This window comes from Bombus pyrosoma, linkage group LG7 (assembly GCF_014825855.1).
Source record: "Bombus pyrosoma isolate SC7728 linkage group LG7, ASM1482585v1, whole genome shotgun sequence".
Taxonomy (NCBI): Eukaryota; Metazoa; Arthropoda; class Insecta; order Hymenoptera; family Apidae; genus Bombus; species Bombus pyrosoma.
Window position 1 is genome coordinate 17,663,840 of NC_057776.1, and position 19,799 is coordinate 17,683,638.

A 19,799-nucleotide genomic window follows, 5' to 3' on the forward strand; every position below is an offset into this window, starting at 1 on the left:
AATGAGTAACTTTAAGAAGTGATTAATCCAATATGTCAATAAAATCAACAGAGAACGTTCTGCCGATAACGAAAAAATATATTATTGACTACAGATGGCACTTGTATATGCATTATTTGAATGCCGAATATATGGGGTGTCGGACTCAGGAGTAGTCTCGAGGTCGCCGTCTATAAGCCGTCTATAAGCGGCGCTCGAAGCGAGAAGGTTAAGAAAGATTTTAATAAAAGTTGCATTGCCTTCTTCGTAGCAGTTACGCTATATTCTGTAATCAACTATATATTCTTTGGAATATCTTGTATCGCGTTCCGAGAAATGGAAATGTTCAATTTAAATGTTTAGCTATAATACATTGTACTCTTTGGTCAAATAATTAACATAGATTCGATGAACGAATGGCAAACACCGTACTGAATATCTTCGATTGTAAATTTTTTAGACTGGTTAATGAACGTAAGAATGATTATGGCTAATGAACGATACTTGGAACAAAACTGGCCTTTATCTTTGATATACATAACCATGCCCAATTGCTTTATGGTCGATAAAAGTTATCGAATAACCAGATGATGCTGCCAATTGTATGACTCATTCGTAGCTCGGATGATCTGTCAAGTTGATTCTTTTTGATTTTTCTACGAGGGGCGCCGGCGAAGGCGATCTTAAGGAACATCACCAAGAATACTCGATGTTACATGCGCGATTTATCTAACATATTGAAGATATTAACAAAATAACAATAAAATAATAATAAATCTGCAATAATATATTATTTAATATCTACAATAATAATAATAATAATAATAATAATTTTAGAGAATTAATAATTTGTTTACTTCTGTACATTTTAGAACTTTCGCAACAAAATTTTGTTATTGATCTTTTTATTGCTACTATTATCCTTCTTTTTCGATGCTTGTAGATATTTTTCTTTCTAAAGGAGACAAAGATCAATATTTTCGCAAAAGATAAAGTACAACGCCATTGAGTATCTATCTACCACCTGACAGGTGAGTTACACGAATAAGTTGGTTGATGAAATCATTCCTTTCACGATTTGAAATTGTATAAAAGATCAGATATAGAAGAAACGATCTGTGCTTGTTAAAAATGTTGTTTCCTCGAATACTCTAAAGATAGTTAAAAAGAGAGCATCTGAAAAAAAACATAAAAAAAACACCTAAACGTTTTGAGCGATCTTCGTTTTTCCTCAATGTTATATAACTATGTACTAGAATGCTCTAGATACGCGAATTCTTTTATGGTACAATTTTTTTTAAACTAATTTAACTTTTCTTTATCTAATTATCTCCATGTGAACCTTCTTGTCGTTATTAATATATTAATATTATGTACTACTAACCCAGTGCAGCTTGAAAAGTAGGAGTAGCAGCGACATATTTTTCTATATAAGTTGAAAACTAAGGCCGGCCTTGGTTTATATATATCGGAAAGAAGATGTTGAGAAAGTTGTTGAGCTTTGCAACATATTTCAAAATCATCGAAATCAGAGAGCAAATGACTTCTCCACGAATTCGTCCATTTTTCGTGAATTTCATTTCAAATTTCCTGTGGTTTCCGTACAAAACCACCGGGGTCGTTAACATTTCTCTATCGATGCTCCCATTATCCTGCATATAACGAAATCTTTTCTGGTCATATACATATGAACCATATATAATAGCAGAATGAAAGAAAATCCTCTAACAAGTGATTCTTCTAGACGTTATCAAATATTCTAAAAACACAAATACATAAAACACGTTAAAATCAATCTTCTAGATGGATAAATATCCATTAATAACAGAATTGTAAGTAAAATTAAGGTTCGATAGAGGATGCATTTGTAATATCGCGGTCAGATTCGTGCGTTTCGTTGTGTATACACGTGCGTGTAAATAGTGGCTGTGAGTCGACATAGTGGGGATGCAGAAGCGGACAGTAACGAGAGTAGGGATGCATAGGTAGTCTCGCGTAGGTTTCAGAGCAGAATGTTAGTGCGGGCGCACGAGTACTGCCGACGTGTTGGAAGTGAACGCGTTTTGTTTCTTTTATCTTATCGTATATAGTTTTATCACTGCGTAAATAGTGGTAGTAGAGTTTTACGTTTACCATTGCTCAGATAATTTCGTTTATCGAAAATTAAGACGCGAACGAATCTAGGGAAATGTCAAAGAATGCGAAGAGAAAGGAGAGAAGCTCGATCGCCTGAAGTGTGAGATTCGCGTCCGTGTGCGTGGTATGTGTGCGCGCGTTGTCTCGTGCGTGAGTGTATCAGCGTTCCGTGCTTTGTGAGTAGCTCTAAACTATTTGGTGTCAGTGTGCGTGTCGTAGGTATATATCGTGTGTATACACCTTTTCAACGGTGGAAAGAGAAGAAACGAGGAGAGAGATGATGACAGTGGCAACGACTAACGGCCAGGTGGGTCTCTGACCCCGCTGGACAATAAAACAGCTTCATGTTTTAAATAGTGTTCTATGTGCAAGATTAAAGCACTTCGATCCGCGAAAAACACTCGAATAGCCGAGGAATCGTTTCACGGTCCCGTCTTGGACAAGTTTCAAGGTACGTGCCTCTTGTTTCTTTATATACGATGCCTTCGTTTCGACGACACTCGAGAATCAACAAGTAGGCAGCTTTGGTTCGCTATAGAAAAGTCAGTTCAATCTGGTGTGCTTAAGATACATACTGTGACAAACGTTTCAAAGACACTGACTTTCCACAACAATAGAGATTTTTCTCGGCACAATCGTGGTAACCTTGCTGCTTGAAGATCTAAAGAGCATAGGTACATCAGGATATGTTTACTGTGTATGCAGAAATGGAGACTGATTAGAATGAGACTCGACGCTAGATTTGTTGACATATGATGAACTGCAATAGATATACTGTAAATACTGCAGATAGATAGATATAATGAGAATAAGTAGGTATATACACATGAATGTTAAATGTATACGATTATGCTTCTATCTTGAATTTTCACCTCAAACAAAAAGCTTTGAGTTTCATTTGGTATTAAAAAATAGCGAATTTTGGAAATACATAAAAACACAATCTAATTTTATCTTCTATATATCTTAAAAATATGTAAATCTAGGAGAAGTGAAAGATTATACTGACCAATAATTAATTTTTGTTCAACCACAATACAAACTACAGTTTGATCCGGACAAAGTATAATATCTCGTAATATCCTTAAAATCAAAACTATTGCACTATTTACCAACTTTAATCTTCTACATTTGTGTACTATACATAGACGACATAGATTACGATTAAATTTGTACGCCAAAACTAAGTAGAATATACCTAATAATGTTTCTATCTTGATAAAAACAGTACCTGCATTTTTGTAGTAACCTCAGAAATGAAAAAGTTGACCGATTTAACAGCCGAACGGATTGATCAACAAAAACAAACCGATGCATAGGTACAATACAATAGTAAGGAATGCCATATCAATAACATAAATGATATTATTCTTTTAATACAAACTATAAACAGGTATGGTTACGTGAGCAACGAAGATGCGCGCATACTAAACGTAGAAGCCTATCGACGTTTTGGCAAATATTTGCCTTTCAAAGGAACAGTTGCCAAGTATGCCACTCGGTTGATAGGAGTAATTGGAGCGACTTTATTATTGACTGTTTGCCTTGCATGTATTTTTGTGTGTCATTTGAATCATACGATGAATACTACTAAGATCAAATTATCTCGAACATGTTCTATCGACATAACATTTGAATAAAAGAAGCCATTATATTCCAAATATAAATGATAATTAATGAACTGTTGACCAATTACGTTCAACAACTAACACGTGCCATTAACACAATGAAATAAAAACATCGAATTATTTGCAGTTATTATCCGACATAATAAATAATGTTACAATGTCAGCTTACAAGATTATGTATTAATCAAAAATGTAGCTCAACTAATCTTTCTTGAATGACAAGCAAAAAACATTTGTGTAAAAAGAATGATTCACTTAACTGAAACAAGTCATTTTTTTGTGATTGAAGTTAGAAACAAATGTTGGAGGAAAAAGAAGAATGGTTAAAACTGGACTACATATTCACGATCACACTTTTTTCGCAAGTGCAATGACGCATATGCATTTTACAGTTGCGCAATTTTTTAAAATGGAAACATACGTTTTCTGTATCGATCCTGCAATATCGATTCCTCGTTCGATACAAGAAAGTATGAACGGTAGCATGATTGAAAACTGATTAATTTAAAAGACATTTTAACTTTAATTTTGTAGAGCTTATTATATGTATAAGGAAGAAGGAAAGACGTAACGCAATATTCTTCTATTTATATTTTCTATGTGTTTCATACGATAAGCTCTACAAAACTAAAATTGAAATACCACCTAAACTAATCACTTTTCTTTCACTTTTCTGTTTTCCCTGACATCTTTTCTAACTTCAAGCAACAAAGAAAGATATTGCCTGTTGCAGTCGCATGAATCACCCAGTATATTTGTCTTACATTTAAAATCCGTAATCTTACCGACTTAATTCAATAATACCGTTAGGTCAACAATGAGAATTTCTTTAATGAGAAAGTGGAACGCGCGAGTATCAGAAAACTAACCGCGTATGTTTTCCAAGACTGGCCGAAGTCACGGAATCAAGTTTACAGACTTTGATAGCGCTGGTTTCAACGCGAAAAGACCTTGCTTATTAATGTTAGGCAGCAGGAAATTGCGGGCGTTTAGGGAATAACGTCGAATACTTATCATTTTGCAGCGGAGATATCGGTTAATTTTAGAAACTCTGATGGATCTGTTGGCACGACTTTGCCATGATTCACGTTCCGTTCACGGCTGAGCAGAGGGAACATCGAACCGCTCTCCTTTGTCCGACAATGAGGAACATGGGAATCTAGGTCCAGCCCGACGATCCATGGATCGGAACTGAGAAAGCATGGAAACGTGACGTTCGTGTTGGTTAGTGCAAAAAACCGGAAACTGGATGCGTTCGCTATCGGATTTCGAAGCGATGACTCAGTACTACAGAACAGTCGTGTCAATTTATAGTTTTCCTGTTCTTTTTTCTTTATTGTTCTTGGTGACCACGTGACTAAGTTGCGGCGACTCAAACGCGCCAGAGTTTCCAATGACTGTCGTTTTCGCGGGAATTAGAAATTTTATGTTATTAGCTGTTGTGCGTATTACTCTCGCGTGGTTTATCGTTTGTTCTATGTTTGTTTGTTATTTATCAATTTTTCTAAGAATGATTTTTATAAGATAACATTCACGTGCAATTTGAAGTAGATGTACTGGAGAAGATGCAGCATCCTAACCTATATCTTTGATATCAATTACATAAACGAAGGTATTAAGTAGAAAGTTCGTCTCGGATTAGCATTTGGAAGCGTTAATAAACTGTTAAAAGGAAGTATACGTTAAGATTCACAATTATATGTGTAGTACTAGCGTATGATAACGTACGTACGATTATCATTCAAATTACTTCCTTAATAATGTGTCTTCATTTCCAGATTTACATACATGAATAAACGTTACGTACAAGACACATGAATAAACGTTTCACGTTTCAAATTAACTAATTCGAACGTTTTATAAAATATTTTATCGGAATGAAATACTTTCTACGAACAGTAAAATCACTACGAAAAGATGATTTAAGAAATCGCTTAAACACGATGGAATTACAGATTAACATGAATTACAATTAACGTAAAATTTAATTAGGTGAAAATTATCGGACACCAGAAGGGGTATGCATGAAGCTGATAATCAAGATGAATCGAAATTATAAAACATGATTTATTCCAACTGCTCATTGCTAATCACGTGACTCGGAAGCGGTGATTCAACCGTGCAGAAGTGCTTCGCGCTGAGCTGTCTTTATTATCTAAGTAACTATCGTTGGTAGAATGTACGAAGCAAATGTTGATAGTTCTTCGAGTCAGTGTTCAACGCCTCGTCGGGATCTCGAAAATGAGGAATCGTCTTCGGATGTTGCGACGTATGATAAATTAATATATATCACTTTTTACAAATATTCGCTTGGTAATCTATCTCAAAGCCTTGAACAATTATGTACTCAATCTTTGATTCAGCATACAAATCGCTCGAACTGCCCGATCTTTTTTACCTACCTTATTCATATTCTTCGTTTATTCACTAACAACCCTTTATTAACTATTAATAATTTCTTCTTAATACAAGTGTATGGGAGAAGAGTCTCTCCGATGGATGAACATTTCTACCTGAGATTGCATTTTAATTGTGCAACGTGAGAACAGGTGCCAGCAGGCTTACGCATGTGTGTTGCAAGATTGGAAATGAATTCTGTTTGCTCGATAAGTTTAGCATACTTTCACTGCTTTGTGGTAGTACGATCAACCACTATACGCTTTTGATTATTTCAAAATTTGTAAATTTTGTTTCCGATTTTACTACTACACGTTAATTTTAATGTCATCCTTTCCATTCATTTGATACAATTCAAATTACATAATTTACATATATGTACGTATAATCGCAATTAATTTTTCTTCTCTTTTTCTAATTCCGTATTAAAAATTAATTATCAGTTTACTATCATTGACATGGTACCATAAAAAATTCTAATCCTCGTATTAGATCAATTAAAATATTAATCGAATGTGAGATATGGAAAGTAATAAATTAAAAAGAGACTAAATTACAACTGTCCGACACTGCTCTATTATCTCTCGCCGCGCGCATGTGACTTTTTTTACGTCTCAAGTTGCACTGAACGCGATACTATCAAGTCTCTTGACACAGGTTGACGAGATGACATCCGAATAATCGTTGTAATTATAACATAAGACGGTTTAAGTAGCTTTAAAATCGCTCGCACATCTCATTTCTGTCTTTTTAATCACAATTAGTCTCATTAAATTTATTAAAACGATAATTATATTTCTTGTAACAATTACTTTTTCGAAGAAATATCGAGTTCATTATCTTTTAAATCAAAATGAACAAGTCATATTAATTTCTTTAAACGAAATCCATCCTATCGAATTTCTCAAAATTATTACGCAATCGCTTGACCTGAATCGTACAAAAATTCATTAATATCATCTCGGATCCAGTCGGATAAGCTGCATCGTAAAAACTTGTAAAATTCCATTATGCTAAGAAATACTTTATTCGTGAAATTCACGAAAATTCCAAAATTTGAATGACAAATTATTTAACCAGCTCGCACTTCACAATAACAATAGCATCCGAAACGTATCAATCTCAAAATGTACACGCATGAAAGATATGAAAATACTGTTATAAGGGGACCGAAGCATGTGGCGCAGCTTCTACGTTCCTGGATCCTTCGGTTAAAAACGAGCGGCGAGACAGAAAGATATCCATACGAGATGGAGGAGAAACCGATACCGAAACCTAGATCGGTGATGACCGAGCGACCGGTGCCAGCGCCGAGGAGGAAGTTGCCACCTTCGATGCCAACAGCTCGATTCAGCAGTCACAGCGATTCCAGTCAATCGGAGAAAAGCGACGACTCGAAATCGACGTCGGAATCAAGGAGTACGAACAATGAATTTTTTCGAAATCTGAGCAGTAGCTCCCGACAACTGAAAGACGAGATTTCGGAGAAGATGACGATGAAGGGCCGTGCGGTAATTTCCAGCACGAGGAACGCTAGTATTAGATTGGAGAAGTCGGTGAAGAATCTTCTAACGAGACGGTTAACTTCGTTGAATCAGGACGATCTTTTAAGGGATAATTCCGGTGGTAATAAGAAGTTCAAAGATCCTGTAGAGGATGAGAGATGCGTCTCGATGCCGGCTGATGATATTTTCAGTAGCATCTCGTTCTACAGTCCCTTGAACAGTAATCTGAGAAGCGTCAGAAATGAGGAGGATCTTTCCGGGACGCGTCACAGTCCACCACCTCCTGCATATCCTCCTCCACATCCTGACGAGTCTATCTACGACGAACTGCAGTCCGTCACGTCAGGCAGCAGTCGATACGACACGATCAGCTCGACCATCTCTGACAAAGTCGACAGGGACTTCCCCGAATCGTTTGATCTACTTAGTTTCGTGCTCAATCAGGTAAACGTACCGTTTAAAAATGTATTTCAATTGTTTTAACCCTTTAATTTCTCTACAACTTCTTCTTTACTCTACGACATAAGCAAATTAATAATTTATGAATTCTAATTCATTTTAACGACTACGTTATCTATTTCAGATAGTGCTGATTCATAATAGTGTGTGCTAGATCCATGATTTTGTTTACTATTGCATCGTCTCCGACTATGCGTTAAAACATCGAAACATTTATAATCTATAATTTTTTATTTCTAATAAAAATCGTTCAGTCGGTGGAAGTGGAAATCAAGAAAATTTTTCGCATTGCGTCATAGCCCCAGCTATGGGAATTGCAGGGTTAGAAGCGTGATTTGTATTGTTTTCTTCCTTTGTTTTCTCTTTTTCCCTTGCTGTACATTGTGAAGACCTAGAGGGAACATATTCGCGTTGTAATAAGATTTCGGAGCAATATGCGCGCGAAAAGAATAGACGATCAAACAAGTGAATGAAAGAGAGACATAGGATAAAAGTGGATTTTGTTTCTCGACTTTTTCTTATAAATAAAAGAGCGAGTCTGAGTTGTCACGATACATTCTAAAAGTTTTTTTTCACTTTACTGAAGGGAATAACACCTTTGATCCGAGGTCGTTAACTTTCTTCCCTCCACTATCAATAAGATTGTTAGCGCGTGGCCGTCAGTCTGTCACTTAGTTAGCGCCCGTTCAAGTTTTAAAATTACTTCAGCTAGTTTAAACGTTTGATTTCTATCAAGCAAATGTAACTTTCCATCGTTTTGCTTTTGTCGTAGCAATTTTTATATTATATCTTATTTTCCTTATCAAAGAATAAGAATAATAAGACAACAGAAGTCTGATCAGAACAATATCATAGGATTAGATTGCGAATTTTTATGCGTTCATAGAAAATTTGCATAAAAGTCCACAATCTTGCATACAGTTAATAAAACGCCAAAATAACTACGTTAAGGTACAAACAAAAGTATAATTAAAAATTTCCCATGGTTTATTAACAGGCCAGTGATTCCGATCAGAGCTTGAACCTTTCCGACGTAAACGTGACACTACCGTTAGACAAATCGGATAAAGCGAAGAGATTATCCAGATCCGATTCCTGGACGTTCTACGACACCGCGCCAGTTGGGAAATCCGAGGGGCTCGACGAGCTGGACAGGATATCCAGCGCAGAGGAGGACATCCTGGACAAAGAAGTGCCTCTGCTCGATCGAACGTCCGACGCGTCAAATGGAAGCCAAGCATCCATTCAAAATTCTCTGTATGAAAATCTGTCGCCGCAAAAGGCACAAGAAGAGAAAGAAACAACGTCGAACAGTCCAGAAAATAGACAACAGAGTAGTAAATCTTTATTGTTCGAGTTTGACCCGTTCGCGAGAACTTCTGATGAAAACGTGTATAGCAACTTTGAAAATAACGATTTAATGTTACTGGAGACTTTATTGGCCACCAACGATTCGCCGAGCAGTTCTGGCAGTATTCTGGACTTTCAGGAAGCAGTCGATAACGAGGAGGAACAAGATGACGTGGAGGAAGAGGATACCGAGCAGATCTCGTCAGTGCCACCAGAACCACCGAAAAGATTCGACTCCTTGCCGAAAAACGAGTACGACGAGGTCGCAGAGATCCTTCCAGAACCGGATAAAAGTGCTACGGGGAAAAATCCGGCTCTGTTGCCGAAATTAGCGCATCTAGTGACTCGGAAGCAACCCGCTGTTCCCCCTAGGAAATCGACAGCGAAGAATCGCTCGAGCGAGGCATCCTCTCCTACTTCTGCGACAGCTAAATCCGTGGCTACTACGACTAGCGATAGTTCAGGTAGTTACTTAGTTATATCGTAGCTTTAAGTAGATCATTGAATCAAGATTTGCTATAAATCGTCAAAGGAATGTACATAATGTAGATAAAAAGCAGGAAAGGTAGGATTTTATCTAAAGAATTGGAAGTAAATTTGAAAATTTTAGGAAGAAGATTGCACCGGTATTCAAGGAAAAACAGAAATGTAATTTAAATCAGTTCGCTAGTGTTGACAATAATTGAGACGACTTTTCACTTTCTATATGTATGAGAGAAGGTAAATACGTAGGTGGAGAGAACTGTCGATGTTAAATATGTAAATGTATATTACCGTTCAAAAATGTATAATCGCTATTTTACACTTGTCAATTCTTCTACGAAGAACTGATGATTCAACTCAGTTTCACATGTGGGTACTACGTGACATTAAATTTCAAGATAGCGATAAATTGCAACATCCCAATATGCTTTATTACACTTAAACAATTATATAATCCTACTACTCGGCTACGTTTTAACGTCTTGGCTGATCGATTATTATAATAATTATCTGCCTAGAACTTCGTGCATCCTATTTTTAGACTGCAATTGAGCTTCCAGTGATGTATAGAAGTACAGAAAGACTATATCGTCAATTGAGAGTAACTTAAATTAGTGTTAACAGTTTAACCCTTCTAACTCGACGGCACTTGAAGCATTTTGTCCTACACCGCTGTAAAACTCAAAATTATGATAATTTTTTATATAAGTAGCCTACGCCTTAAAAGCAATCATAATTTTATAATCTGATTTCTAATATTTAATATAAAATACTAATGACTCGACAGAGCTATTCTGTGGCGATATTTGTATTGTAAAATACACCGATATATACAGTATATATACGTATATCGGGTCAGGAGGATAAAATCCTATGGTAATGAGTATTTCGTTAATTTTATTTATAGTCTTATTTTATTTATTTTTATTTATTTTATAGTCTTTATTCCTAGTATTTAAAAAAAGGTGTAGGCAGCGCTTGTTTAATTTCATATGAAGCATACGGTAAAGAAAACTTTTTATTTTTAAGCTCATACTTATCCAAAATTTGTTAAGTTGTTGACTATCTCTTTATAATAATATAAAATAGTATTCGTATCCTCGCAATTATTGAATTTGATGATTTGTTTAAACTCCCATTTATAGTATAATAGACGATTAGTTTTTAATAAACGACATACCAATGAAAAATTTAATTATTACGCTATGTATTCGTATTGTTAAACATCGCAATCTGTATATCGTTAAAGAATATTGATCGTTTGAATTCAATAATTACGAGTATGAATACTTCTGTGACACGCCGTATCTTATTAATAGACTGCGAATGTTTATGCAATTTCATACTTCTGCGGCGATAGTTAAGGGAATAAAACCTAAATAGAGATTTGTTTCACTTATGCAAAAATATTTCGATATTTTATACATTTTTGTATATCAGTATATCATATTTTGTATATTCCGTAAATACTTGCAGCTTTAAATGTCTTTAGATGTGATAAATGCATGAACATCTACAGTCTATGTAGTCTTTATTATACGTGAAACACAATAACTTATTATACACAAGTATAATTTACCACTTAGTATTAATTAATATTTAGTATTAATATCCATTTAGAAAATAGTAAAACAATTCGTTAGATCTGTGACTCGAAAATTAACACTTTTATAATAAATATATTTTATGTGTCTCAACGAAGAATAAATATATACGTACTTTACATGCACCAGTCACGAGTACGACGAGCAGCACGACAACGACGACGACGACGACGACGACGACGACGACGGTCGCTGACGAATCTTCGTGTCCTTCGGGCGGTAAGGCCACGGAGGAGCACAGACGCGTGGGCGTGATCCAGAAATTGAAAAAATTGCGGCATGAGTCCACGGGGCACGGGATCAGACCGAACGTGATGAGTTTCGTGAAGAGCGGCAGTAAATTGCTGTCCAGAAGTCGTGACCACAGTGGCGTTGTGCCAAGCACGAAATCGACGAAATTGGAGAGACCAAGGGTGAACGATCTGCTAAATGTGACGACGCACCGTGGAATCGTTTACAGGACCGGTGTAGGAATAGAAAGAGCGAAGGACCTGGTGCAAAGGGCAGCGATCTTAGCTGACCAGAAGCTCTCGTTCTACACAGATAAGGGCATGTCTACTCTGAAGGAGATCGTTCACCTCGACACAGTGTACAGCATTCATCTCCTCCAGGACTTTAAGTGAGTCCGCTTTTTCGTTGCGTAAAAGAATGCTTCTCCGAATAATAACACTTTATGAAAGGGAAGAATTCGCGAGACGAAGATACATGAAATAGCGTCATTAAATTCTGAAGAAAAAAGATATGAATACGTATGTATATTTAATGAGAAAACGACTGGTTCAAGTATGTTTATTATTAGACTGCGGATTTTTATGCATTTCTGAGAACTTCGAAGATACAGAAAATTTGTTTAAAGAACGTAAGACTACATATATATGAATTTTTTAACGAAAGATATGTATTTATAAAGAAATGGGATAAGTAAGTTACTCCCTAACTTTTCTTATTGGGCGGATTTCATACAAAATCAGAATTATTCGTTATATTATTCAGGAGGTCTCTGTTTATGTTTTTCGTTTCTTTATTTGTGTTATCAGAAACGTGAATCTGCAGAAATATCCGCAGGCCATTTGTTATGTCGAAGTTGCAATCGCTATCTTATGCGCGTATAATGCATAATATTTAAACTGCGGTCTTTTATGCAAATTCATATTACTGGAAATGTAGTTAAAAACATAGAGCATCGGTAGAGAATTGTTTCATCTACCGTATATCATAGAAAACGCTACACTTTGCATATTTCATATGTTTTTTCATATTATGTGCACTCTGTGCGATCTTGCACTTTCAAATTTTCTATAAATGCATAAAAATCCGTAGTAAAATACGCGATGAAAATATCTGTACTTGAAGAAAAATCGAAGGAAAGTCTCAGCGAAAAAGGAAAATACGAGAGAGAAGTACAAATTTACATATAGCAAGGTTAAACAGCGAACCGACCGAGGAATAACAAAGGCAATTTAAAATGTTCAGGATAGTTGATGGAGAGACTGTACATTGCATAGCAATTAGCGTTGAGGGAAGACCGAGCGTTCACGTGTTCTACGCGAAGGGTACCACGGAACGAAGGATTTGGGCTCAAAGAATACTAGAGGCTATTACTACGGTTTTTCCCACGAAATACACGGCTGAATTGACGAGAGTAGGATGGGCCTATTTGAAGGTATAAAAAAAAGAAAATGTAAATCAACTTTGAATCCAAGAGATTTTATTTAATTTATAAACTTGTTAGTAGATACTAGCATATCTGTGCTAGAAATAGGTATGGTAGTAATTGAAGAAAATTTCTAAGATTTAATTTCTAATGCATTTTTTTAAATTTATAATTCTAGAATATTTATAATAAACGTTAAAAAAGCAGCATGATATTTAATGGCAGATATCTTAGAGAGTTTATTTCATCTTCCTTTTTTATGTATATGGAGAAGGCAATATATTTGTACAAACATTTTCGTTCATTTTGTATTGATTATGACTGTCTTTAGAGAAAACCGCTTTCTTATGATCAAACATCCATTTGTGAAATAATAATGGCTGTCTAATAATAATAAATACTATTGTAATAATTTTATTTTAGAATTAAATATATATATTATTTTTGTTATGTTATCATCAAGTAAATTATATATTAAAAAACATTAGTTGATATATATTCTAGGAAGGCGTAACAGGTACATGGTTTCCAGCTTGGGTTCTCCTGTATCAACGAACATTGATTTATACGAAATCTCTGGATCCTACCACGGCCATAACTTTTGGAGAACTCGACCTTCGGAAGGCACGATGTATCGGTAAGTTTCTTTTTCTATCAAAATTATTTAATTATTTAATATAAAAAAATTTATATATTTAAACACTTTCAAGCATTTATATATTTTTAAATAAAATATCAAGTTCTAATTTTGAGAAATGCTTCATCAACAACAGTATGAAAGTTTCCAATTTACTGTATCAATATCGTGACAAGTCATCTTGCTAATTTGTCATGACAAATAAAAGAATCGATCTACCTTGCAAACTAGAAAAGAGGAAACAATAAAGTGTAATCTAGAACTCGAAATTTATCCTACACTAGCTTTACAATTTGCCTTACATTTACACGGTTATTTCTAGAATTAAATCTTAAAGGAATAATAAATCAAATTATCGATGACCGACTTGCCCATACGATTCTCTGAGAGAAAACAATTTTTATTTGCTACGGAGCTCGTCGTAGTAAATGTACGACCCAGTAATGCGATGAAACAGTTATAAAAACGCAGCTATTACAACGAACCTTATCTGTTGGAATGCATACACAATTTTCTACTGCCTATTTTTATATGTTTGTCTCGTAATGGCCAGAATACGGCGACGCATTGTTAAGTGCTTATCAGAACATTTTGGGATAAGCTAAATTGTTTACTTATGAATCACGGTCAAAAAAGTAGTTTCCATAATTTTCACGCTCTGTTACAGTTTTACGGGAACAGGAAGGACCTAATGCAAGTGCAGGATCAGTTCCGGTGGTGGTCGTCGACGCAGGTGGTAGCGGCGCACTACATATGGCTACACCAGGAACTCACGAAGGATCCGCATGGAGACACGCACTTTATCAAGCTGCCACTACCTGTGGCCCCGCTTTAGAGCAGCAACAACTCACGCAAGATAACGTGCCTGTGATTCTCGACAAATGCATTAATTTCATTTATGCTCATGGTAAGCATATGTGGAATGTAGTGGCATATGCAACAAGTAAAAGAAGTTTATCATTCCATTTTTTAATAGCGTTTCAGATCTGCTCGTTGTCGCCTCTATTAATATTATTATTATTATCAATTATAACTTATATCAATTGCTCATGCATGTAAAATAATTCTTTTCGTTTTATGAAACAAAAGATTATATAAAGTACATGTTAAATTCATACATCTTCCAAGCTCTGTATATGAATAAGTATATACATATATCCTGTATAGCATTATATTATATATTTTATTTTATATGATATATATGAAATTTGGAAAAGATCTGAATTTATCTTATTTTATTTTCATCTTCCAAGTTTCATACATATGTATAATATATATATAATAAATACAGTATTAAATTAACTTGAAAATATTGAATAATGTTAAAGGTATCATGTCGAAGGGCATTTATCGACAAAACGGATCCAATAGTGCAGTGGTTAAGTTATTGAAAGCCTTTCGTCGCGACGCATGGGCGACGCAAATTACGAGGAGCGCATATACGGAACACGATGTCGCCACAGTTCTCAGAAGGTTTCTCCGTGATTTACCGAATCCATTGTTTCCACCTAACATTCACGATCGGCTTTGTCTTACCGCAGGTAAGGACCACTTATTGTCCTTGACTTTTTGTGTTCGAACTCGCTCTCTTAACCGGACGTTTTGACAACGAAACAGCATTAAATCGAGAAACCTGACATTAAATTATATAAAAGATTAAAGAATTAATAACACATAAATAAAAAATGTTATTTCATTACGTATACTTTAAAGTATCAATTTTGTTTTTCTAATTGCAGTATGAATGCAATAAATTATTATGGACAGAGAAATTGAATCATGTGGATACGTATTTATATATAAACTAAGGATTATGTACATCAGGTGACCAGGGATACCGATCATTAACGGGGAACACTTGCTATTTTATAACTACATTATTTTATTCGGCACAATGATACATATGCTGACTAAGAGTTCGCACGCGAGACTTTCTCGATTGTCGGAGGTTCTCTTTTTGTATGTTAAACGTGCGTGACATACGTAATAACATCGTTCTAAGATAAAAGAAACTAGCATCTTCTTGCAGCTCAGACAAGCGATTTCCAAACGTGTTCAGTTTTGAATATCACTATGCAGTAAACAGTTGTCACAGCTGTCTTCGAGCGAAGCGATTTACAATTACATGTAGTTAATCGTCAAGTGATAATGTTTCACAATAAGCAAATAACATTTTGTAACGGCTGTTCTAATTTCTGTGCATTTCTCGCGTTGCACTGTAAGCAGAAACGTACACTGACCCGGAATACCGAGCCTTTCGCAAAACAAATTTCTTTGTTGCGATTAAAGATTCCTAACTAAAAGATCAAAGTACGAAGAATATTTAAAACTATATGCTATTTTTTATTTAAAAAAACATGTTTATTTAAATAAGAAGAGAAACGAAGCATCTTGTAAAACAGTACATGTAGATAAATCGCCCCTTGTATTCGTTCGTCGTTCGCATATATGTAACCCTAAGAAAAATGTCAAGTTGATTCGTGTTCGCACCCACGCGTACTTTCTCACGTGTTAGCTGGTTTTAACAGGAGCCATAATGTTGAATTTCCGGTGCCATTATACACAGATTTAATCGCTCTGCGGTATCATTTAATGTACCTACGTATTTTTACCAATTTTTAATAATGGCAAAAAATAAAAAAAGAATGTATCTTTTTATCTTGAGTAAATCGTAAATCAAAAATTATTTACTTCTTATCTATGAAAATTTTTAGAACGTTTCAAGAATGACAAATTAAAATCGTATTTGAAAATGCATAAGGAGTATAGTTAATTAATTGTTTATTAAAAAAATCTTTGTCATATAAAACAAAAAGTTATCGTCGTTGCGTTTTTTTGGTTCAACGTTCTCTTTGAAATAGTTTTAATAGCAACGATAATTGACGGTTCCTGTTTGTCTCCCATGTGTCACGCGTTGAAAGGGGAGTTATGTATTTTAATAGAGCGATGGAACGAACGTTGAACTCAAATACACAAATTTCTGTACGCGTCTGCAACTTGTTTTTAGTCTGGTGCACAGCGAAACGTCGCGTGAGAATCGCGCGGAGGTCGCCGATGAATCATGGCTTTTCATAACGGGCCTTCAAGCTCCTTAGTGAAAGTAAACACATGTGCTGCTCTGATAAAAATTGCGTACAATCTTTGTTAGTCACTATTAAAGATAACGTGCACTAAAATAGTATTTTGTGTTCGATGTGATTGGGATAATAATCATCAATAAGAAACTATTCGATCTCTTATTACTTTATTTCAAAATATGTCCATTTTGATTAAGTCGCCAGCAATCAATTGCTTAATCATGTTGAAACCTGTCCATGTCCAAATACACTACATTCCGCATCTGTAATATTTTATAGGATTTTATAGCAATAACTAAATTTTAGTGAAATTAAGACTGAAATTAAAAGATCGTAATGTTCCATCATTACAATTGTATATACAAATATAATTTTAAAAACGTGCTCTTACAACTTCTATGTTTCAGAGACCGTCAACGATAACGAACAAGTGTCAGCGTATAGGAAATTATTGTCCACGTTGACTCCAGTACCAGCGGCGACGCTCAGAAGAATTCTTGCTCACCTTTACTGTCTGAGTCAACAGAGTTCCAAGAACCTGATGACCGGCGAGAATCTTTCCGCAATCTGGGGACCGACGTTAATGCACGCTGACGAAAGCAGCGCGGAAGAATGGAACAGATCCGAGACTAGGGTGATCGGTGACCTGATCAAACTCTATCCAAAGTTATATCAGTTAACAGCTGCGGATATGGCGAAAGAGGCAAAAATTCTGGAAATTCTAGAGAAACATCACGGTTCGAATAATGGTTTACGCGGTGCACCATCGGGTGATCTGAAAATTTGGATATATATTTTCTCAAGGGACGGGGAATGCATCAATGTGACCGTGAGAATTTCTTCTTTTTATATCTAACTTTTCCCTTGTCGTTTCATACAGGGTATTTCAAATATGGGTGTTTGGACTTTAGGTTCTCTTCTGTTCAATTTAATGATAAAAAAGAAATTTTGAAATATTACATTGCTTGTTTAGAGGATTTAAATACGCTATGATTATGAAATAGCCTGTGTGATATTTATACTTTGTTTTTGAGAAGTATATCGTGTTTCTGTGAAATGTAAAAGAGAAATATACCTTTTATCTTCAAAATGAACTAAATATATCATTTTTCTAATATAACAATTCCGATATACAACAAAAATACAGCCGTAGCTGAACTTGTATAATTATCTGCTCTTCGATACATATTTAATTTATTCTGAATGTTTATTCAAAAAACGTAACGTATTTTTATTTCTATAGATTGGACCACAAAAGACTGCGTTCGACGTGTGTCAAGAACTGGCGGAAAAGACTAACATGTCAGCTCATGAATTGTGTCTGGAGGAATATACATTGTCTGGTGCACTGGAAAGACCACTGCATCATAAAGAGCGTGTCCTCGAGGCAGTGGCAAGGTGGGGATACTGGGACCCCGAGGATAGAAAGGACAATGTCCTCATACTTAAGAAGGATCGACTATACAAGGATATAGCACCACTGGTAAATATAATATTATAGGTAGTTACAATACCACATAATGGTTATAGAGTTACACGAGGATAAACCGCTTTGAACTGGACAATTCATTTTAATTATATCGTGGATTTTAACTTTCTTAAATTCACTGTTACGCTATTATGCCAAATTTATTTATTCGGATATATTATATTTTTGTTATGTTTAAAACAATAGCAAAAGCTAATTCGTTCATCTTACAATATCTTTTATTTTCAGATGAAACCACCGATGACAACGTCTGGTGAACTTAAATTTGCTGACACAAAATCGAAAAATTTTAAGAACTACCTCTTCGAATTTAGTCAAGCGAAACTTTATTGTTACAAAGACAGAGTGTGCGCGAATGTATTATACGAGTGGAAGATAGAAGACATCATTTGGTATTTAGGTCACGAGCCAAAGCGAAATCCACAGACTGGGTAAATGCATTTCCCTTTTTCAATGCATAAGAAACATCTTTTTTACGGAATTATTAGACGTATGTATATATTTCTTATTGCAGATGGTCTATAACATTCATAGCTAAGAATAAAAAGCCAACAAGGTAATGATTAAATTAAAAGTCATTTCCATGAATCAAAAAATTAAAAAAAGATATAGTCATGAAATTTCCCTCATATAGTGGAGAATATAATATCATAGACAGCTTTTAAAAATTTTATTTTAGGTGTAAAGAAAGTCCGTACTTTGGAAATACTTTAGCAGGATCGTTAAAAGAGGAACAGCATAAATGGGTAGCAGCTATGGTCTTTGGAGAATATCAACTAAATGTTCGACCTCCCTCGGTCAATCTCATGGATCCGTGAACAATTAACTTATTTTGTTAAGCTACGCTACTTAGTGCCTTCGAAAAGCAATTATTGTTGTATCATATATAAATTCCTTCGTCATGAATTCAGTGCCTGTGCTTGCCTTAATGCAAAAGACAATCTTCAATATTTTTAGATGATGATCTATGTATCTATATCATGATAAATAAATGAATATAGTACTGAAAAAATATGTTACAGCATTCCGAAGGTATAAATATTCCGATCGGTGTTCATTAAATTAAAATAATTTAAAATATATTGTACATTTACACGGGACTTTATAAAACACTTTTGTACGTAATTGTATTTTATGCAAATATTGTCAATCATGTAATATAACAAATTGATTATACATGTAATTTTGTCATTTTTATTTTTAAATAAAGAAGCAAGATGAATCTCCATTTATACAGAATTACGTTACAATAACCTAAATTATTTAGATATAATAAATAAAATTTTTTTAAATTAAAGATCCTGTTGAGTAAAATTTAACTTCAAGTTAAAAATAATCATTTGTAAATAGTTTGTGTTATAATTGTAGTTAATAGTATTCAAACATTCGATTCGATCAATC

At 34.9% G+C, this 19,799-nt stretch overlaps 1 protein-coding gene and 1 long non-coding RNA gene across 10 annotated transcripts in view; one reads left to right on the plus strand and one right to left on the minus strand.

Moving 5' to 3' along the window:
- The window catches only part of LOC122569285, an 8,408-nt gene extending 3,647 nt beyond the window's left edge, over positions 1 to 4,761 (minus strand). For all 3 annotated transcript variants that reach the window (XR_006317392.1, XR_006317393.1, XR_006317391.1), the window contains exons 1-2: positions 4,613 to 4,761; positions 1,364 to 1,738 (exon numbers count right to left, since the gene is read on the minus strand). This is a non-coding gene — a long non-coding RNA (uncharacterized LOC122569285). The remainder of the gene's footprint in view (positions 1 to 1,363; positions 1,739 to 4,612) is intronic.
- LOC122569273 lies at positions 1,959 to 19,630 on the plus strand. Of its 7 annotated transcripts, none has more exons than XM_043730059.1 (15): positions 1,959 to 2,566; positions 3,361 to 3,434; positions 3,509 to 3,604; positions 7,306 to 8,089; positions 9,102 to 9,918; positions 11,671 to 12,160; positions 13,015 to 13,204; positions 13,700 to 13,832; positions 14,500 to 14,739; positions 15,161 to 15,373; positions 17,317 to 17,738; positions 18,153 to 18,392; positions 18,627 to 18,829; positions 18,913 to 18,954; positions 19,078 to 19,630. In XM_043730059.1, the coding sequence occupies exons 2-15, from the start codon at positions 3,427 to 3,429 to the stop codon at positions 19,214 to 19,216; spliced, it is 4,017 nt and encodes a 1,338-aa protein (XP_043585994.1). In that variant the 5' UTR covers positions 1,959 to 2,566; positions 3,361 to 3,426; the 3' UTR covers positions 19,217 to 19,630. The 7 variants fall into 7 exon arrangements, with proteins under 7 accessions (XP_043585994.1, XP_043585995.1, XP_043585996.1 ...); XM_043730060.1 differs by lacking the exons at positions 3,361 to 3,434; positions 3,509 to 3,604 and adding exons at positions 4,768 to 5,355; positions 5,736 to 6,012; XM_043730061.1 differs by lacking the exons at positions 3,361 to 3,434; positions 3,509 to 3,604 and adding exons at positions 4,768 to 4,967; positions 5,736 to 6,012.
- Positions 19,631 to 19,799: the final 169 nt, after the last annotated feature.

Coding starts and splice junctions, on each gene's coding strand:
- LOC122569273 (XM_043730059.1), top strand. Junction 13,833..14,499: donor TCGGAAGGCACGATGTATCG/GTAAGTTTCTTT, acceptor GCTCTGTTACAG/TTTTACGGGAACAGGAAGGA. Junction 15,374..17,316: donor TCGGCTTTGTCTTACCGCAG/GTAAGGACCACT, acceptor TCTATGTTTCAG/AGACCGTCAACGATAACGAA.